This window comes from Pinus tabuliformis, chromosome 2_1 (assembly GCF_031772625.1).
Source record: "Pinus tabuliformis cultivar Carrire ecotype Pingquan chromosome 2_1, CPIR1, whole genome shotgun sequence".
Lineage (NCBI taxonomy): Eukaryota > Viridiplantae > Streptophyta > Pinopsida > Pinales > Pinaceae > Pinus > Pinus tabuliformis.
The window spans coordinates 489,904,277-489,928,121 of record NC_142299.1 but is presented as its reverse complement, the minus strand read 5'-3'; the positions used below and the strand labels follow the sequence as shown (position 1 = coordinate 489,928,121).

Here is a 23,845-nt window from a genome sequence, read left to right as displayed (position 1 = left end):
TATGTTTCAGTCACTCTGTTCCTGCAATGAAATAGACACCTGCCTTGTTTCTAAATTAGACATTAGTGCAATTAGATGATTGTGTGATTTTTATTTTTTATTTTTTCGTTTTTGAAAGGAAAATTATTATTTTGCATTTCAGGTATTGGATTTAAGAGCGTTTTCTTGGTCACAAGTCAGCCTTGCATTTTCAGTAATGGATATAAGATCAGATTCAATGAAATCCCTCCATCTGATGTTAATATTGGATATATTATCCCCGAATGGATAGAAGATAAGCCGTGCATTGCACAACTCAAAGAAATTTATGGTTGCCAACTTCCCAATACTGTTTTAGTTCTACCCCTGCGTCCTGAGAAGGTTGAAGCTGTAAAGCAACAGCTCTTGAGTATTCATCCTGAAGTTCTCTTGTTTTTATCTAAGATAAAGAAGCTCTCAGTTCGTGAGCTGAAACACGGTGATCTTAACAGAACTAATAAAATCTCTGTTTTTCGAGAAAATTACATTCGAAGGTCTGGGACCAATGACACGGAATCCTTCGTTCTGCATTTGGTCGCAGAAGAAGATCACTTTTTGACGAGACAATGCAGTTATTACATGTGGAGGCAATGGTTTCCCGTGGAAAATGAGTATTGGGTTGAGCAGAGGAAAGATGTTGCAAAATGGGCCATTACATTAGCTTTTCCATTGGGCAAACGCTTTACAGGAGAAAATATGATAGCTGCGGGTATCTATGCCTTGCATCCCACCGAAATGGTCACTGGATTTCCATTTATTATACAAGCAGACTTTCTACTGGTTTCATCCAGAGAAAGCATCATTTTCAATAACAATTGGAACCAGGGAATCCTTCACTGTATCCCGTTAGCATTTTGTTCAGCATTCCGTGCTCTGATAAGTGCTAAGTCACCCTTATCTTCAAAAGTCGGGGTTTTTGGGTACCTTCCACGTGATATTCCTTGCTATCCACAGCTAACACAAGTCAGAGATGCCATTCAGGCACAATTAAAAGCAGAAGATGTGATTTTATGCGACATCAGCTTTGGGGGTAAAATTTTATGTAAGCCAACAGAAGCTCGGACCATACTCCCAGCGTTTAAACACATTCTTGAGAGAGCAAGTAAACAAGGTCAGCAAAGCGAACAAGCCCATCTGTTTTGTCGTAATGTACACATAGTCCATCCTTCCCTTGATAAAGAAGAGTTTCACAATAGTTTAAACTTCTTGGGCGTAGTTCACGTCTCTTATAATTGGTATGCTCCCTGTATTCGGTCGTCTGGTTGGTTGCAAGGCCTTCCCGAAGATTTGTATGTTGAACTTCTTTGTTTTATTGCTGAAAATTGGGAGGGACTTTCAAGTCACCTGCAAGACGCTCCTTTGTTGAAGTATATAAGTTCCTCCAAAACCACAGATTTGGCTAGTGTATTAGATGCTACAGGCCAAACCAGAATTTATCTCTCGTCGAAGGAATCGCATATATCATGGCTTACAAAATGGTCTGGAGAACTTGCAAGTGCCGTCGAATATTACTTAATGCCCGAATCTACTCAGAAAGCAATTACAAATCTGGATCCCAAGGAAAGTAAGAAACTGTGTGAGTGGTTGAAACAGCATCCTGAAATTACAGAACTTTCTACGTTAAAGTTTGCTGAGCAGCTACTGGATGCTGTATCAAAATCGAAAGACAGTCAGCATGCCATCACCACTGCACATTTTTTGCACTATTCCTATACAAATAACAAAATCTCGTACAAACAGCTTGTCAGCCTTTGCAAGAATATTCCCCTGGTTGTTGAAGATGGGTATCTAATCAGGGAACGACGGTCGCGAAAGTTTCTCGTGCCTGCATCAACAGGTAACTGGGCCAAGTTAATGGGGAATAATCCCTGGACTCTGGATTTTGAAACACTTTCTGAAGATTACCTTAAACTACCACCTTGTGCAGAAGATTTGATGTATTCGGGCAATGATTTGGTTTCTGAAGATTCCATTATGCTCCCACCTTGTGGAAGAGGTTCGATGTATTCAGATATTGATTTGGTTACATTTTTTAGAAGAGACCTCGATGTTGTAGATATTCCGGAGCTATTTCCTCCGAATGCCAAGCTTCCTGCTGTTTCCCATGCTTTGACAAAGGAGAATGCATTTCTTCTGTTAGAGTGGATCCGATATTTGAAAAAAAAACGCAAGTTGCCTGATGCTTTTCTACGTAGTATTTCGGAAGGCAGATGGCTAGCAACATCCAGAGGCTTCGAATCTCCAGCCAGGTCTTTCGTCTTTGATTCCAAGGGGAAATCTCCCCTTCAATATGATGATATTCCCTTTATTGATGAGGACTACTATGGAGAAACTATTCATGAATTCAAGGACACTCTTAAAAAGGTGGGAGTGGTCACTGAATTTGGAAAAGGATGTGACATAATTGTGGGTCATCATATTCGAAAGCATAAAGATTTTAACGCTATAAAAAGGTTGTATAAGTATTTACAGGCTTCAAAATGGAAGCCTCACGAGAGCAAACTGTTAATCATTTGGATTCCAAATGATGGTTGGCATGAAGCAAGTTCATGTGTTGTGCATGATGTGGATGGCATTTTCAAATCAAGGCTAAAGGTGTTGGAAGGCTGGTATGATGAGCCATCGCTACTTGATTTCTTCTCGAAATCTCTGGGTGTACCTAGACATCCCCGAATGGAAGACTACTGCTCCCTGTGGCGGGAATGGGTAGCGAATTCCAGGCATCGTATAATATTGGAATCAGAATGTTGTTTGGTGTGGAAGCATATTGTACAAAACTGGTCATGTTCCCCCATTCGTATAAAGCAATATCTTAAAACTGACGGTGTCTGTAAAGTGCCAGTATGCACAGATAATGGAGATATTCGTGTTTGTATCAAAGACAAAGCATTTGTCCCTGATGACTTGCAGCTGAAAGAATTGTTCAAAGAATATTCAGGAAGATTAAATTTTACTTGGCAGCCGAATCCCTGTAATTCTGAAATACCTTTGGAAGTGTTGTTTTCAATTTATAATAATCTTGGAGTTAAAAATCTCTCACAATCGGTGAGAAGAATAGAGATCTCTGCTCCAGACAATATGATGCCTTGGGAAAAGCTGACACCAGGGGAGGGGATATTGGGGATGGGATTGTACAAAATTCTTATTGCATATCTTGCAAATCCTGCCTTCAAAATTCCAGCTAATAAGAGACATCAGCTTGTGAAAGGGCTTCTGGATTGTCCAGTCTATGGAGTGAGAGAACCACTCGTGATGCAATATTCTCTGTTATTGGCAAGAGAAACTGGTGAAGCGGAGAATATTCAAGTGAACACAACGAGAATGGTGCGATGGGAAAAGGAAAAGAAGCGTTTACTGGTACAAACACCTGATCCTCACAATAGAAAGGAAACGATGTTGTTTGCCACTACTTTTGCTGAGGTAGTCTCGGATGGTCTGTTAGTAGAATTTCCTGATTTAGTGGCAGGACTATATGAGATCATTAAAGATGGTTGTTTTGTAAATTTCAACTTGGAAGCAGTGGATGTCATGCTTCAGGGTATGAATTTTCAGTTGTTTATGGAGGACGAGCGCTTCCTTTCTTCTGTATTTCTGAAAAAGGAGGTTTCTGGCTCAGAATCATCTACATCTGCACTGTGGGTTCGTGACGCGATTACATATCGCAAGAGGAAGGGTGGGCGCCGAGGAAGGGCAATTTCCAATGACTATGAAGCTGGCAAGGTATTCAGCATTCAGCGGCAGAAGGTCGTTTGACCCTTCAAGTTAAAGGATAACCCCTGTAATGTGAAAAGTGGAGGTCAACCATCTAATCAATGCATTGGAAATCAGATGAGTTAGACATGGTGAATGTTTTCATGTTTTGCCAACTACTGCAAACAGTGGGCCTGTTCCATTGCCGTGGACATGAAGAAGCTGTTTTACTGACACATGAAAAAACCAAAATAGTTTTGACTGGAAACCGCTATGAAAGCGTGTTATATGGATAGATAGCAGCACTGGCAGACTCTTTCATAGGCTTATTATCAATATTGCGTATCTTGTTTTTTAATTAGTATCGTTGTTGTTTTTGCTATCTCTGTGTGATGTTTTGACTTTTTCAATTTTCTGTATCTTGTTTCTGAATCATTATCGTCGTTGTTCTTGATTTTTCTTGCATAGGAATTGTGAAATGTCTGAAGAGATCAATTTATTTTTTTATCCGTTTATAGGAAAGTTTAACTATAAAATTAATGATTAATTTTATAATTAATTTTAAAATTTTTCTTATAATACATAAAAGTAAATATGAACTGTTTTTAAAAAATTATTATGAAAACCACATATTGAAATCGACTCTAATGTAAAATAATATTTCTGCCTTTCAACACTAATACTGTGTAGTATCTGTCTTTTTCATTTATATATATATAAGTAATTTTTTAAATTTATTTAGATAAATGTTATATAATTTGTATAATTGTTATTTTTTAAACATATGATTATATATATATTTTTTCCATTTCTATTACAATTATAAATTATTTTTTATTCATTATTTATATAAATTTAAAATTTTATATATGTTTTTATTATTGGTAAAATTTATATAATTCTGAATACTATTTTTCTTCAATATATATAGTAGTATATATTATTATTTAGTTATTATTTTAGGTTTATATATATATATATATATATATAATTATTTATGAATTATGAAGTATATATTTTTCAAATAAATTTTATTTTAGTATAATTTAATTTAATTATACTATTTCAAATTAAATTAATTAAACTATATAATTTAATTTTTATTAAATATTAAATTCATGTATTAAAATAACAAGTTGAGGATGAAAATTGATTATAAATTATAAAAAATATCATAATAAGAACATTACACAATGATTTTTCTATTTAGTATATAAGCTAACCCTAATTTAAATTCAAGCTAAAATTTCAAAAAGAAACAATCCAAGAAAATAATAAATTTAACTTAAAATTAAAAAAAAAAAAAAACAATCTAAAAAAATAATAAATTTAAATAAATTTATATGAAAAGCAAAACACAATATTTTTTTGGATATAAAAAATATAAATATTGAAAAAATACTTTTTAAATGCTATTATTGTTTGATAAAAAATAAAATTCCACATTTCAAGATTATTAATGTTCAAAATTTTAATCATTTTATAACTGTGCATTTGTTCGATTCATCATCTCAACTCTAGCTAGAGATTGATTTGGTGGGACTAATTTTCGAATATGGAGTTCACTTTTGTGTACTGGTCACCATTTTGGAATATAGAATTCTATTCAAGATAATTTTATTTGTTTTGATTTTTTTTATTATTAATATTTAGAAGTTATGATATAATAATATCATTTTTTTTTATATTATTTAGTCTTAATTTTTGAGAAGAAATTTAAATATAAATTAATTTGATAGATGCTAATAGCAATATAGTTAATTTTAGGTTAAATATTTTGTATTTTTTTATTATGCTCTAAAAGGGTTTATTTTAAATTAAGTTTTCTAGAATTTAATTTAATTGTCAATAATTTATTAGGGGATGATATGTTTTATTCTATACATTACTAATATTCTAAAATGTTCTAATAGTAACTATAAATTAAAAGTTAAGAATTATCTTAAAATTAATTATAAATTAAAAGTTAAGAATTATCTTAAAATTAATTGTATTATTTTTTCCTTTTAATTAAATAAATATAGTTTTTTTTGAAAATATAATATTAATAAATTATAATATTTTAACGAAACTTATTTACATATTAACAATATCAATGCATTTTATCTTTATATATATGTATATCTATTTTTAAATCATAAAATAAGTATTTTAATATCACTCTACATATACCAATTATTTGATTTATATAAATCGTTGAAACCGTCCTGTACACTAATATTGGATTTGGTTGGAATGAACCAGCAATCATTTATATAAGGTATCAAGTTCCAACACCCCTATATGATTTAATATGGATTGGCTTGGAATGAACAATCAAGCATTTATATAAGGTATCAAGTTCCAACACCCCTTTATGATTTGACATGAACTGTTAATAATTTTTTTTTATGATTGTTATAGAAAAAATTATATGTAAAATTTCTCATTTTAATCTTCCCATTTTTAACTAACTTATATTCCTTATATATGATATATGAGGTGCTCAGTGTCATTGTTTTTTGAATTCTATGCTCTCTCCTAGTTGAATTTTTAATGGAAACTTTTATACTCCCGATTTTTTTTTATTTTTTTTAAAATAAGAATATTGATACGGGAGATCTTTCCAATGTTTGCTTCCAAATTTCAATATTAGATGAAGGTGGAAGCATTATCAGGCAACCTGGCTAAGTAAAGAATTTCATTATTGCATTAATGAGGAAGTGGGCCAAATTAATGGAATGGTACACCTCAGTGAGATGGATATTCGAAAGCAATTTCTTTGCAATGTGCACTTTTCCTTTTTAGTTGTACCTCCTCCTTATACATGAACAATATTGGCATAGGTAGTCTTTGGAAGGCTCGGCATACATCAAGAATGAGTATATTCATCTTTGTTACGCTATTGGAATTATTTAATATTTGTTTAAAATAAATTAATAATATATATAAATGTACAGATAAACAAGTAAAAATAATACAATGTCCTTATAAATGAATGAGGTTTGTAGGGAGAATTTTTGTTGGTTATGATTAATTATTATTTAATATATTTGTATTTTTATAATAATAATATTTTTAAGACATGTTAAGTGGTTGGATAATGGAATGTTATTTCATTTATCTAGTTTCTATTTCCATGAGGGAGGGAAACCTTTAAAAAAGTATTATACTTTTTTCGTGGGTAATTTTGACATTAATGATATGTTTATTTAGATTTGTTATGCTTGTATTAAGTTTTTTTTATCTTAATAAAGACTAACATATTGAGATTTATTATTATAAGTAATTATTAGCACTATTTAATTTTATTACATTTTGTTGAATATCGGTTAGATGTATATATTCCATCAAAGTTATTCAAGATTCATATTTATTCCTAAAAATTATTAGCATGAAGCCATTGGCACTATTTGTTGCAGTGATCTTAACTACAAGTTAGATTTCCATTCTCACGTGGTTACCTAGAATTTGCACTTGGTTCCAGATATCCCATGTGCGTGTAATTGTGGTTGTGTATGGTGGTACAGAAATCACAGGTGTAAGCAAAAGCATTACCATATCATTTGGGAAGACTTTAAACTTATGGATGCTATATTCACTGCCCACTTTCATCCCCCGTTAATCCAACATTTATTTTCCATCAATTCATAAACATCTCAAAGTTAAAAATGTTATCAGTGGTAAGCAAAATCGATATCTTTATGTTGCAAGAAAAGATTTCTTTGCAAAATCTTCAATTAAAAGGAATAGGGTGTTAGAGACATGCTTACAAAATACTTGTTGCATATATTGCAAATCCTTTCTTAAAATCCGTCTTTGATGACATACATTGAATTGTAGAGTGCTTATAGTATGCCCAACCTATAGTGAATGCACCACCCATATTGGAACACCCTTTTATTAGTTAGAGAAACTAAAGTGAGAAATATTCGTGTAAAAACAATAAGAATGGTGTGATTGGAAATGAACTCCAAATGGCTATTGATAAAAACATGTGATCAAGACAATCCAAACCAAAATGTGTTGTTTTCCTTTTCTTTTGTTGAGGTAATTTAAGAGTTGGTTTTGTTAACAAAATTTCTAGATTGGGTTGTAGGTTTATGTGAGATAATTAACTTTTGATGTGTTTTAGAGTTTAACTTATGTGAGATAATTAAATTTTGATGTGTTTTAGAGTTTAACTTCGAAGAAATTGGATTTCATTCTCGAGTGAAGACATTTTTAGTTGTTTGATGATAAACACTTCCTTTCCTATATTCTCAAGAAAAGTAGACATTGCGAAAATTGATGCATTTGTAAAAGAACATTGAAGTGGCAATGTGATTCCATTATGTAAAATAAATGTTGATTCCAAATGATTCAACTGCAAAGATTTTTATTTTGGATATTAATTTTTTTCAATAATGAATTAAGAGACACTGATCAAGTTTTAATGTAGACTTAAAAAAATAGATTTCAGTCGGTCCCCATCCACCAAAGTCGACAGGGTTTAAAAGTCGTTTGATCCGCGGGGCATGATGGAGAGTACAAGTGGGGCCCATTGGATGGAGTAAACACGACAGTTAGTCCACCAAGTGCCTCCGTAAACATTTTTGCAGATCTTTGTTGGGCACAGATCAATGGTGCATATGCGTTACGGGGGGACTCCATCGCATTTCCTCCGTACAGGAGTGTGCCCCCGTAATACGTCGGCAAGCGAGTGTGGTTGTTATCTATCTGTTCTGTCACTGCATCATCATCATCCCATCATAAATGAAGATACAAATTTGCAATTTCCGGTCTCTCTAGATGATGAAGAGATTGAAGAAAACTGTAAGAAGTTTACATATATTATGTAAGAAAAATTACATAAAAAATATGATCTTAGGTCAAGAAAGAGATCAAGAGTTCAAGACAGTGTAGAGGAGCAAACCAATCACACAGTTCAACAAAAGTCACCAAAGCAGGTTGATAAAGGAAAACAACAGATGAATATAGTCCCAACAGTGACAAAAAAACAAGGGCGAAGTTCCAACAATAAGCATGACTCAAGGGTGTTGCACAAATGTGTTCAACAACCTATTGTTAGTTCTCAGAATGTGTCAAATCAAAAGTTACATGAAAAGGAACAATTGAAAACAGTGAAAGAGGGTAATTCTTTTAATAAATTAAAAGAATTAGAAAAAAAATTAAAGTTCCAATTCATTTGGCTGAGTTAGTAAAAACTCCTACTTATAAAAAAAAAGTCTCTCATTTTATAAATCTCTCGCAGGATAATCATTTAGCAGATGCAACCAATTTGTAGGAGGAAAGGCCAGTGGTGATGTTTGGCCCTCATATGGAAGAACAAGATTCTTTTACACCTCCTTTTTATATTTCACTTCTTATGAATACTTTCATTCTCCATAACTGTGTGTTGGATTAAGGAGCTTCTCACAATTTAATTCTTCTTTTAGTTATGAAGCAACGAAACTTGAAAATTACAAAAGCTTATAAAGAACTTTATTCTTTTGATCCAAAAAGAGTCAAATGTGTGGGATTAATTAAATATTTGGTGGTTTCATTGGCTCAAATTTCATCCATGAGTATGTAATGGATGTGTTTGTTGCAAGTATTCCAACACGTTTTGGAATGTTGCTTTCTAGATCTTGGGGAGCCACGCTGGGAGGAGTGCTCATATTGGATTTCACATATGCTATTATTCTAGTTTTTGGTGGAAAAGAAAGGAGGTTATATCAAGAAACTAGGTTTATAAAGTCTATCACAAAGGAGGTTTCAAGTAATTATCATGTTTACAGTCAGGAAAATGATGACTTTTCCCGTTTTATGTTATAAAACTCTCCTGAAATTGTTGAAAACATAGAAGTGAAACTCCCTTCAACAATTAAAAGCAAGGAGCTAGTAGTCAGTGGAGTCTGGAAGTTGTATTTTGATGGTGCATATTCGAAAGAAGGGAATGGAGTTGGAGTTCTTTTGCTTTCTCCAAGAGGTCATATTATTTCCTTCTCTTATAAGTTAGAATTTGACTCTACTAATAATATCACTGAATATGAGGCCTTGGTTTTTGGTTTACAAGCTGCAAAAAAATTAGGAATACAATGTATTTCTATTTTTGGGGATTCAAAATTAGTGGTTAAACAAATCACGAATCAATTCCATACCAAACATTCGAGGCTTAAAGCATATAGGAATGACGTATGGGATTTAGTGGATAATTTCTTTTCTGCTTTTAATATACAATTCCTACCTAGGGAAGGAAAAATACTAGCTATTTCATTCACATTTGCAGCTAATACTTTCAAGCCTCCATTAAATCCTAAGCTTAGGTATGAAGTGGAAATCAGGGACATAGCTTCTATTCCAGTCTCCAGATAACATAAAGTATTGGTAGGTGTTTGAAGATGAAAAACAAATTAATTTTTTTTTGGAAATAATAGGTGAATTTTCAAATTTGGAGATTGACCAAGAGGATGAAACTGAAGAAGTTCAAGAAGATGAACCAAGTAGAAAATTTTCTTTAAAAGATTCTATAGGGGATCAAAAGATAATGGAGCTGAAGAACAATGTGATACCTAAAGGTTGGTGACCTTGGAGATACTATTTAATGTTAATGATGTTGTTCTCAATATAAAGTAAACAAACTTGGAAGATGATCTTGAATACTGCAACTTTGGAATAGAGAAACAACCAAAGATGGTGAGATTGGCAAAGGATATTCCAAAAGAATTCAAACAGAGGTATGTAGATATTTTCAAGAGATATGTTGATATATTTGCATGGCCTTATGAAGACCTACAAACTTATGACACCAACATTATTCAACATAAAATTCCTTTAAAGCTAAGGGTTAAGCCATATAAACATAAATTGAGGCAGAGTAATCCTTTGTTGTTGCCATTAATCGAGAAAGAAGTTAATAAATTATTACAAGCCAAAATAATTGTTCCTCTTAGATATTCTGATTGGGTGGCCAATTTAGTATGTGTGAGGAAGAAGAATGGGGAAATCCAGTTATGTATTGAATTTTGGAATTCGAATAGAGCATCATTGAAGGATAATTATCATCTCCCTAAAATGGATCACATTTTGCAAAAACCAACAAGATCTTCTAGATTATTGATGATTGATGGCTTTTTAGGTTATAACCAAATTTCAGTGCAACTAGAAGATCATAAAAAGACAACATTTAGAACCCCATGGGGAGCTTTCATATATGCAAATATGCCTTTTGGATTGATGAATGTAGGTGCTACATTCCAGAGGGCTTTGGATATAACCTTTGTAGGTGAAAATAGAAGCTTATGGTAATCTATTTGGATGATATTAAAATTTTCTCCAACTCAGACGAAGAGCATTTGAAACATTTACAACAGACTTTTGAAAAATGCAGAAGGTATGGTTTATCCTTAAACCCTAAGAAATCTCATTTTGTTTTGACAGAAGAAAAAATACTTGGTCATATTGTATCTAAAGAAGGGGTTATGATTGATCCAAAAAAAGTCGAAGCAATTAAAAACATACCTATTCCAAGGAGCAAAAAGGAGATCCAAACTTTTTTTGGGAAAGATAAATTTTCTCAGAAGGTTTGTCCCAAATTATGCGGAAATTGTAAAAGAAATCACTCACATGTTGAAAAAGGATGCAGAAGTCAAGTGGACCACAGTTTCCAGGGAATCTTTCTCGAGGATCAAAGAATATTTTCAAGAAGCCCCTGTATTGGTGAGTCCTGATTATGAAAAACCTTTTCAGATATTTCCATTTTCTTCTCCTTTTACTCTTGTAGCGATACTTTTACAAAGAATGAAGACAATAAGGAGCAACTAGTAGCATTCTTCAGCAGGGTGTTAAGGGATGTAGAGCTAAAGTATAATATTTTGGAAAAACAAGCCTATGTTTTGGTAAACACACTAAAGGATTTTAGAGTTTATGTTCTTGAGTCTCAAATCATTTCTTATGTTTCTAAAGCTATTGTCAAAGATGTGATGGCTCTGAGTGATAGTGATGGAAAGAGAGAAAAGTGGATAGTGAAAATCCAAGAGTATGATATGGACATCAAACCAACTAAGCTGCTAAAGGGATAAGGATTAGCAAAATTTTTGACAGAAGCTAATTATCAAACTATGGGAATCAATTTGCTCGCTGAAGTTGTTGAATCCAAAGCTAAAGAAGAACAAGGTAATAATAAAGAACCTGCTAACAAAATTCAAAACAAGTATCTTTGTTCCCAATGATATAAAGACATTTTCTATTATCTATGTTTCTTAGTTGTCCTGCTTCTTTAGATAAAACAAAATATAAAGCTCTCAGAGTCAAAGTTCAAAAGTATGTCATGGTAGATAGAAAGTTGTATTGGAGAGATTCAGCTTGTATTTTACTGCTTTATTTGATAGAAGGAGAGACTATGGAAGTTGTCGATGAATATTATGGATGTGTTTGTGGTGGCTATTGCAGTTGGAAGGTCACATCACATAAGGTCTTGAACGTTGGTTTCTTTTGGCCCTCTTTGTTTTCTGATGTTTACAAACTTGTGAGAAGTTTTGAAAAGTGCCAAACGTTTGTTGAAAAGAAGACATTAGCGCCATTACCATTGATTCATGTGTTTGGTGAAGAACCTTTTAGACAATGGGGTCTAGATTTTATAGGGGAAAAAATCTACCTTTTAGTAGACAACATAAATGTATTTTGACAGGTACAAATTATTTTACTAAATGGGTGGAAGTTGTTCCAACTAGGAGAGCTAATATTTCAATGGTAATTAAATTTCTGGAAAAAAAAAATTTCACCAGGTTTGGCTCTCCGAAAAAATTAGTAGCAGATAATGCACATGTGTTTAGGTCTGCAAAGTTAATTGATTTCTGTCAGAAATATAATGTGATACTCTCTCATTCTAATACCTATCACCCCTTAGGGAATGGGCTGACAGAGTCTTCAACTAAAGCTCTAGTGAAGATACTTAAGAAAACTACTGCACAGAATAAGAAAAACTAGGATTCAAAGCTAAAATTTTCCTTGTGGGCAAACAAGGTGTTGGGTAATTTAATTGGCTGTTATATTACTTGCATTTATATGTCAATCCGGGTACGTGAGCTTGCAAAGTAGATTACACCGTATGTGCTAGGAGATTAACTTTCAATATTTATGCATAACTGAAATGAATTGGAAACTTCAAAAGGAAAATAGATTCTTTAATATAAACTATGAAATACATTGTTTTTGTAAAGGAAATTAATCTTAAACTAAAATAAATCATAAATATTATTGATCTAAGAAAACATGAGATTTTATCCTATGAAAGCATGGAGATTTTGTTCTAAAATTTACAAAGTGTAATCTATGGAATCATGAACATTTTAATCTAATAAAGAATAAACATTTAATTTGTGGAAAGTATGAGTTTTTAATCTATGATAAACATAAACAATTAATCTATGTAAAATAAACCATTCGTGAGAATATGAAAGAAATGGAAAGCATTTATACTACTCTCACAGATCTCCAGGGGGCTCTCCTGAAGACTACAAGGTGTTGAAAACTCAGATCAAGAGAAGATATTTCAGTAACCAATTTCATTCAGAGTTGTGCCATATTAAAAAAAATTACATTTAATGAAAAAAATAGAGTTCTTCTCCTTCAATAAGCAGCAACAATTACAAATTAAGGTCATCCTTGACATCTCTGATCATCCCTCCTCTCATCAAAGAGACTGCAATTTATAGAATTCTGAGACAATTAACAAACTCACAATTTTCTTGCTCGAGTTTTGGTCATGAGATCAAATCAAATAAAATTTCATGGATTTTTGGATCAAAGATCAGCCCAAATATGATCAAACTTATCTCTATGCAATGAATTTGCTAAAGAACAACTTGTTTAGGCATTTTTGTTGACCGTGCATTAAATCAAAAATTGAAAAGCAGTATCCTTGTAATCTGCAAAATAAAGCTCCAAAGAACTTCAAAAATCTCTCAAATGGTAACAAATTTGAGAAAAATGATCACTAACAACTTAATTGGGCCCATTTTTAATAAAACCCATGCTTTTAGTTTTCTAAATTCGTTTTCATTTTCTCTGAAAATACATTTGAAGTTGATTGGTAAAAACTGCTACGTTTTTCCCTTGATCTTTTGCTGGAGGTCCACATGTGCGCGCTGGGTGAAATTTGACAAATAAAAATCCATATTAGAGATTTTAGAAACCAAGTCCAAGTGTCAGATTTCCTTTTAGAGTGGTGCTACTACCTCAACCATGGAAATAGCTACAGAAACTTGCCAAAACTGCAACAAATTGAACTTGCTAAACTGTAATTAGTAAAACCATACAAAATTCTTCTTAATTCATTAAAAATAATGGAAATAATAATAATAAACCATGTAAACATGTATGTGGGAATTTCGTGCGTTTATGAAGAAATATGGTTAAAAATTATGACAATGGGTGAATGGAATGATGTGAAAATGGATGGTTTCATCAACAAAATTATGAAAAATTGGAGGCCCAACATTCCCCCACACCAAATATTTTGCATGTTCTCATGAAAACAAACCACTGAAAAGTTTCATAATCCAACCGGTTCCTTGTGCTCCTTTATTGTGTCATTTCAACTAAATCCTTGACCAAAGCTCCAAGAGAGAAATATTAACCCTCTATTTCAATAAGATGCACTTTTCTCTCTTTGTTTTTCAAGATTATCAATCTAGTAGCATAACTCTTTGTTTCTACACTTGCTTGTTGTGTCATTGTAGTAAGAAAAAAGAGTTATCCATCCTCCTGTGAAAGTCAAACAACTTGAAGTCTTCACATACGAGGTTACTAATGGATGCTAAAGAGGTAGAAGTGATACCTACTGATTTGCTCTTTTCTTAATAAAAGCAACCCTTCATTATTTATTATATGCAACTTGTGTGAAAGGAAAGGATGCCCACATAGTAGCATATCCAAATACTTGTCACTATTTTAAGCCTTTGCAAATATAACTCTTTCAATAACTTGGCAACAACTTACAAGTTTCTTGTCACTACTTAATTGTTCTCAAATTGTTCAAGCCTTGGTACAATACCGTATTGTGATGAACACATCAAGTTTTTTGCCTCATCTATAAAATGTGCTTTCCATCCTTGTGAATCTCATCTCAATATTATGGCTGGAAATGATCATAGATTGCAGCCCATAATGATTGTCTTCTTATCATCCATGCATAACAACCAATCCTATTTCAACAATGTTATCAAATAGTTTCTTCAAGAACTCACAAACTAATGAATGAAGAAGACTTCCCAATGTGAAGCTTTGACAAGATGAGTTGCACATAACACAAAATAAGAGTTGTTGGTGAGGGTTATACAACTTATCAAAGCCTAAAATATGCTTCCAAGTGATTTCAAGAGTGTGTGAACAAAGCCTTGTTGCAACCTTCTTCTTCTTGTGGATTTTTACTCATCATTTCTTGGCTTCCATTAAAAATTTGAAGATGAACAATATGACACATAATTTAAGTTCTCCATGTACCTTTTGATCATGTGCTACAAACATGTGCCATGAAGTCAAGTTTTTCTATTTGTAAAATAATTCTTTTTCTCAAGAACATCATGTTGATGGAACATTAAGGAAAACATGGATTAACAAGAAGAGAGAGTTCCAACAAGAGAGTGGTGAAATCATAGAAGAACATCATTATGACCATGGAAAACAATGAGATGATTGCATGGGTGGATTTTTTTTTTTGATAAAGAATCAATCATAGCTTGTGGGATTGGTTGTTAAAGGGTATGACAAAAAATAGTGAGAGATAAATTGGAACTACATGTTTACAATAGCTTTTGATCAAAATTTCTAGAATTTTTAACAAATTAAAAAGTTTAAGGCTAGTTCTACCTAAAATTTACCTTTTGGAATTGGAGAAGAGAATACGATGTGATTTCCGATTTGGTGTTGACTTGGCTCAAGTACTCTACTTCATGATGCATTGACTACCACCTTGACCTTGCTCCACAAAATGTATATTTTTCATGTAGGAGACTTGTTTTTCCAATTTATCTCAAATGGTAAATCTGATTCTCCTGAAATTATATATATGAATTAGGTTTATAATTATATGAATTAGGTTTATAAATCTGATTAGCTTTATAATTATATATATAAATTATGAAATATATATTTTTTCAATAAATTTTATTTTAGTATAATTTAATTTAATTATACTATTTCAAATTAAATTAATTAATTTAGTTTTTATCAAATATTAAATTTATGTATTAAAATAACAAGTTGAGAATGAAAATTGATTATAAATTATAAAAAATATCACAATAACAACATTACACAATGATTTTTCTATTTAAAATATAAGCTAACCCTAATTTAAGTTCAAGCAAAAAAACAATCCCAAAAAAATAATAATTTTAACTTAAAAAACAAAACAAAAACAAACAAAGCATCCTTAAACAAAATAATAAATTTAAATAAATTTATATGAAAAACAAAACACTATTTTTATATAAAAAATATAATTAAAAAATACTTTTCAACTACTATTATTGTTTGATAAAAAATAAAATTCCACATTTCAAGATTATTAATGTTCAAAATTTTAATCATTTTATAACTGTGCATTTGTTCGATTAAATCCTCTCAACTCTAGCTAGAGATTGATTTCGTGGGACTAATCACAATTTTCGAATATGGAGCTGACTTTTGTGTACTGGTCACCATTTTGGAATATAGAATTCCATTCGAGATAGTTTTATTTGTTTTAAATTTTTTTTATTAATATTTATAAGTTATTTTTAAATAATACAATTTCTTTTTATAGAATTTAGTCTTAATTTTTTTGAGAAGAATTTGAATTTGAATTTGAAATTAATTTGATAGATGTTAATAGTAATATAGTTAATTCTAAGTTAAATATTTTGTATTTTTTTATTAAGTTTTGAAAAAATGTATTTTGAATTAAATTTTCTAAAATTTTAATTTCTATATAATATTAATATTCGAAAATGTTCTAATAGTAATTATAAATTAAAGATTAAGAATTATTTTAAAATTAATTATATCATTATTTTTTTTTTAATTAAATTAATTAACTAAAAAAATTGCCATATAATAATAGTTCTTTTTAAACATATAATATTAATAAATTCTAATATTTTAACAAAAACTTATTTAAATATTAACAATATCAACACATTTAAAAAAATTTGATACATATCTTTATATATGTATTTTTATAAATATTTTTAAATCATAAAATAAGTATTTTAATATCACTCTACATATATCAATTATTTGATTTATATAATTTTACTGATTCTAACAGCAATTTATAATAAATTTGATATATTCTCAACCATCGATCCTACTTATTTGAAACCGTCCTGTACACTAATATTGGATTTTCTTGGAATGAACCAGCAATCATTTGTATAAGGTATCAAGTTCCAACATCCCTTTATGATTTAATATGGATTTGCTTGGAATGAACAATCAATCATTTATATAAGGTATCAAGTTTCAACACCCCTTTATGATTTAATATGTACTGTTAATAATTTTTTTTTATGATTGTTATAGAAAAAATTATATGTAAAATTTCTCATTTTAATCGGCCCATTTTTACCCCACTTATATTCCTTATATATATATATATGATATATAAGGTGCTCAGTGTCATTGCTTTTTGAATTCTATGCCCTTTCCTAGTTGAATTTTTAATGGAAACTTTTATACTGCACGATTTTTTTTTGGTAAATAGGAATATTGATACGGGAGATCTTTCCAATTTTTGCTTCCAAATTTCAATATTAGATGAAGGTGGAAGCATTATAAGGCAACCTGCCTAAGTAAAGAATTTCATTATTGCATTAATATGGAAGTGGGCCAAATTAATGGAATGGTACACCTCATCAGAGGTGATATGGGTCCTAAGTATTTAGTTGGCCTATGCATTAGACAACACCTCAGTGGGATGGATATTCGAAAGCAATTTCTCAGCAATGTGCACTTATCCTTTTTAGTTGTACCTCCTCCTTATACATAAACAATATTGGCATAGGTAGTCTTTGGAAGGCTCGGCATACATAAAGAATGAATATATTCATCTTTGTTACGCTATTGGAATTAATTAATATTTGTTTAAAATAAATTAATAGTATATATAAATGTACAGATAAACAAGTAAAAATAATACAATGTCCTTATAAATGAATGAAGTTTGTATGGAGAATTTTTTTAGTTACGATTAATTATTATTTAATATATTTATATTTATTAGAATTATATTGGTATTTTTATTAATAATAACATTGGTTAAGACATGTTATTGTGTTATTATTAATTATTTTATTGTTTTAGATTAAGTGGTTGGATAATGGAATGTTATTCCATCTATTTAGTTTTTGTTTTTATTTTCACGAGGGAGGGAAACCTTTGAAGGAGTATTATACTTTTTGCTTGGGTAATTTTGACATTAATGATATGTCTATTTAGATTTGTTATGCTTGTATTGAGTTTATCTTATCATAGAAAAGACTATCATATTGAGATTTATTATTATAAGTAATTATTAGCCCCATTTAATTTTATTACATTTTGTTAAATAATAGTCAGACGTATATATTCCACCAAAGTTATTCAAGATTCATATTTATCCCTAAACATCATTACGGGGAAGTTTGTTGCAGTGATATTTGGCTAAGCAACTACAAGTTAGATTTCCATTCTCATGAGGTCACCTAGGATTTGCACTTGTTTCCAGATATCCCTTGTGGGTGTAATTGTGGTTGTGTATGGTGGTACACAAATCACAGGGGTAAGCAAAAGCATTACCATATCACTTGGGAAGACTTTAAACTTAATGGATGCTATATTAACTACCCACTTTCATCCCCCATTCATCCAACATTTATTTTCCATCCACTCATAAACATCTCAAAGTTAAAAATGTTATTAGTGGTAAGCAAAATCTATATCTTTATGTTGCAAGAAAAGGTTTCTTTGCAAAATCTTCAATTAAAAGGAATAGGGTGTTAGAGACATGCTTACAAAATACTTGATGCATATATTGCAAATCCTTTCTTAAAATCCGTCTTTGATGACATACATTGAATTGTCAGAGTGCTTATAGTATGCCCAACCTATAGTGAATGCACCACCCATATTGGAATACCCTTTTATTAGTTAAAGAAACTAAAGTGAGAAATATTCGTGTAAAAACAACAAGAATGGTGTGATTGGAAATGAACTCCAAATGGATATTGATAAAAACATGTGATCAAGAAAATCCAAACATAAATGTGTTGTTTTCCATTTCTTTTGTTGAGGTAATTTATGAGTTGGTTTTGTTAACAAAATTTCTAGATTCAGTTGTAGGTTTATGTGAGATAATTAACTTTTGATGTGTTTTAGAGTTTAACTTCGAAGAAATGGGATTTCATTCTCGAGTGAAGACATCTTTAGTTGTTTGATGATAAACACTTCCTTTCCTATATTCTCAAGAAAAGTAGACATTGCGAAAATTGATGCATGTGTAAAGGAACATTGAAGAGGCAACGTGGTTCCATTATGTAAAATAAATGTTGATTCCAAATTATTCAACTGCAAAGATTTTGATTTTGGATATTAATTTTTTTTTAATCATGAATTAAGCGAAACTGATCAAGTTTTAATGTAGACTTAAAAAATAGATTTCGGTCAGTCCCCATCAACCAAAGCCGACAGGGTTTAAAAGTCGTTTGATTTGCTGGGTATGATGGAGAGTACAAGTGGGGCCCATTAGATGGAGTAAAACCGATGGTACTACATACCCGATGGTTAGCCCACTGAGTGCCTCCGTAAACATTTTTGCAGATCTTTGCTGGGCACAAATCAATGGTGCATATGTGTTATGAGGGGACTCCATTGGATTTCTTTCGTACAGGAGTGTGCCCCCATAATACGTCAACAAGCGAGTGTGGTCGTTATCTATTTGTTCTGTCACTACATCATCATCATCCTGTCATAAATGAAAATACAAATTTGCAATTTCCGGTCTCTCTAGATGATAAAGAAATAGAAGAAAATTGTAAGAAGTTTACATATATTATGTAAGAAAAATTACATAAAAAATATGATCTTAGGTCAAGAAAGAGATCAAGAGTTCAAGACAACATAGAAGAGAAAACCAATCACACAGTGCAACAATAGTCACCAAAGCAAGTTGATAAAGGAAAACAACAGATGAATACAGTCCCAACAGTGATAGATCAATAAGGGAAAGTTCCAATAATAAGCATGACTCAAGGGTGTTGCACAAATCTGTTCAACAACCTGTTGTTAGTTCTTAGAATATGTCAAATCAAAAGTTAAATGAAAAGGAACAATTGAAAACAATGAAAGAGGGTAATTCTTTTAATTTATTAAAATAATTAGAAAAAAATAAAGTTCCAATTCCTTTGGCCGAGTTAGTAAAAACTCTTACTTATAAAAAAACAAAATCTCTTATTTTATAAATCTCTCATAGGATAATAATTTAGCAGATGCAACCAATTTGTAGGAGGAAAGGCCAGTGGTGATGTTTGGCCCTCATGTGGAAGAACAAGATTCTTCTAGAGCTCCTTTTTATATTTCACTTCTTATGAATACTTTCATTCTTCATAACTGTGTGTTGGATTAAGGAGCTTCTCACAATTTAATTCTTCTTTTAGTTATGAAGCAACGAAACTTGAAAATTACAAAAGCTTACAAAGAACTTTATTCTTTTGATCCAAAAAGAGTCAAATGTGCGGCATTAGTTAAATATTTGGTGGTTTCATTGGCTCAAATTTCAGCCATGAGTAGTGTAATGGATGTGGTTGTTGCAGATATTCCAACACATTTTGGAATGTTGCTTTCTATATCCTGGGAAGCCACGTTGGGAGGAGTGCTCAAATTGGATTTCACATATGTTATTATTCCAATTTTTGGTGGAAAAGAAAGGAGGTTATATCAAGAGACCAGGTTTTTAAAGACTATCACAAATGAGGGTTCAAGTAATTATCATGTTTACAGTCAGGAAAATGATGAATTTTCCTATTTTATGTTATAAGAATCTCCTGAAATTGTTGAAGACATAGAAGTGCAAATCCCTTCAACAATTAAAAGCAAAGAGCTAGTAGTCAGTGGAGTCTGGAAGTTGTATTTTGATGGTGCATATTCAAAAGAAGGGAATGGAGCTGGAGTTGTTTTGCTTTCTCCAAGAGGTCATATTATTCCCTTCTCTTATAAGTTATAATTTGACTCTATTAATAATATCACTGAATATGAGGCCTTGGTTTTTGGTTTACAAGCTGCAAAAAAATTAGGAATACAATGTATTTATATTTTTGGGGATTCAAAATTAGTGGTTAAACAAATCACGAATCAATGCCATACCAAACATCCGAGGCATAAAGCATATAAGAATGAAGTATGGGATTTAGTGGATAATTTATTTTCTACTTTTAATATATAGTTCCTACCTAGGGAAGGCAAAATACTAGCTAATTCATTCGCAGTTGCAGCTAGTACTTTTAAGCCTCCATTAAATCCTAGGCTCAGGTATGAAGTGGAAATCAGGGACATACCTTCTATTCCAGTCTCCAGATAACATAAAGTATTGACAGGTGTTTGAAGATGAAAAACACGTTAAAAGATTTCTGGAAATGGTAGGTGAATTTTCAAATCTGGAGATTGACCAAGAGGATGAAACAAAATAAGTTCAAGAAGATGAACCAAGCAAAAAATTGTCTTTAAAAGATTCTATAGGGGATCAAAAGATAATGCAGCTGAAAAACAATGTGATACCTAAAGGTTTGGTGACCTTGGAGATATTGTTTAATGCTAATGATGTTGTTCTCAATACAAAGTAAAAAAAACTTGGAAGATTATCTTGAACACTGCAACCTTGGAACAGAGAAACAACCAAAGATGGTGAGATTAACAACGGATATTCCAAAAGAATTCAAACAGAGGTATGTAGATCTTTTCAAGAGATATGTTGATATATTTGCATGGCCTTATGAAGACCTATAGACTTATGACACCAACATTATTCAACATAAAATTCCTTTAAAGCCAGGGGTTACGCCATATAAATAGAAATGGAGGAAGATTAATCCTTTGTTGTTGCCATCAATCGAGAAAGACGTTAATAAATTGTTACAAGCCAAAATAATTGTTCCTCTTAAATATTCTGATTGGGTAGCCAATTTAGTACATGTGAGGAAGAAGAATGGGGAAATCCGATTATGTATTGAATTTCGGAATTCGAACAGAGCATCATTGAAGGATAATTATCATCTCCCTAAAATGGATAACATTTTGCAAAAACTAACAAGATCTTATAGATTATCGATGATTGATGGCTTTTCAGGTTATAACCAAATTTCAATGCAACCAGAAGATCATAAAAAGACAACATTTTTCAACCCGATGGGGTGCTTTAATGTATGCGAATATGCCTTTTGGATTGATGAATGTAGGTGCTACATTCCAAAGGGCTTTGGATATAACTTTTGTAGGTGAAAATGAGAAGTTTATGGTAATATATTTGGATGATATTAAAATTTTCTCCAGCTCAGACGAAGAGCATTTGAAACGTTTACAACAGACTTTTGAAAAATGCAGAAGGTATGGCTTATCCTTGAACCCTAAGAAATCTCATTTTGTTTTGAAAGAAGAAAAATTACTTGGTCATATTGTATCTAAAGAAGGGGTTAGGATTGATCCAAAAAGAGTCGAAGAAATTAAAAACATACCTATTCCAAGGAGCAAAAAGGAGATCCAAAGTTTTTTGGGAAAGATAAATTTTCTCAGAAGGTTTGTCCCAAATTATGCAGAATTTGTAAAAGAAATCACTCGCATGTTGAAAAAGGATACAGAAGTAAGGTGGATCATAGTTTCCAAGGATTTCTCGAGGATCAAAGAATATTTTCAAGAAGCCCTTGTATTGGTGAGTCTTGAGTATGAAAAACATTTTCAGATATTTCCATTTTCTTCTCCTTTTACTCTTGCAACAATACTTTTATAAAGAAATCAAGACAAGAAGGAGCAACCTGTAGCATTCTTCAACAGGGTGTTAAGGGATGCAAAGATGAAGTATAGTATTATGGAAAAACAAGCCTATGCTTTGGTAAACGCACTAAAGGATTTTAGATTTTATGTTCTTGAGTCTCAAATCATTTCTTATGTTCCTAATGCTATTGTCAAATATGTGCTGGCTCTGAGTGATAGTGACGGAAAGAGAGAAAAGTGGATAGTGAAAATCCAAGAGTATGATATGGACATCCAAACAACTAAGCTGGTAAATGTAGGTTTTAACCCTGTATAGAAATTACTTGCATATGAATTTTAAAACACAGAAAATAAACAATTCGAGAGCATAACACATAAAACACATATACACAGAGATTTTCCCCTGGATCCCAAAACCGGGACTACCAGCTTGATTTTTTATTATATTCCTTTCAATGTTACAATACATATATATACATGCTGAAACATCCAATACCACGGACCGAAAACCATCACGTCCAAAACCATGGACTGAAAACCATAGGTAGGTTCGCCTAACCTAACATAGGGTCCAAATGTTTTTTTCCCAGGGCACTGCCCCTGACACCGTAGAGGGGGGCTACCTGCCCCTCTCAAACCCCCCGGACAGGGGGGGTTTCCGCTCCCCCTGTGTCGTAGGTTAGTCGTGGAAAGAATATAACACAACCCAACATTCTCCCACTTGTTGTTTTCTTTCCATAAGGGGCCACAGGAGAGATTAGTTATTTTTCCAGCCCTGAAATGCCCATTGTTTCTCTACACCAGGAGAACTTCTCAGAGCTCACAGATTTTGTCAATGCATTCGCAGTACTCTTCAAAGTGTCCACCTTTACCAGCAACACTTTTTTGTCTTCTATCATATCTCTCACAAAGTGATACTGAACATCAATGTGCTTTGCCTTTGAATGATAAGTAGGGTTCTTTGATAAGAAAATTGCACTTTGGTTGTCACAGTCTATCCTTATAGCTCCCTGTATTAACCCCATACTTGAACACAATCTCTGCAACCAAACTGCTTCCTTGCTTGCATGAGTGGCTACCATGTATTCTTCCTCTGTAGTTGATAGTGCCACTACAAATTATTTCTTACTCATCCAACTGATTGCACCTCCAAATAGGTTAAACACATACCCAC

The 23,845-nt window shown here is 31.9% G+C and overlaps 1 protein-coding gene across 1 annotated transcript in view; it reads left to right on the top strand.

Annotated features, from left to right (window-relative positions):
• LOC149201058 (uncharacterized) overlaps positions 1 to 23,845 on the top strand; it is a 35,216-nt gene that overhangs the window by 408 nt on the left and 10,963 nt on the right. Inside the window, exon 3 of the mRNA XM_089401186.1 lies at positions 143 to 3,738. Within this exon, the coding sequence (XP_089257312.1) occupies positions 143 to 3,738 (3,596 nt within the window). The remainder of the gene's footprint in view (positions 1 to 142; positions 3,739 to 23,845) is intronic.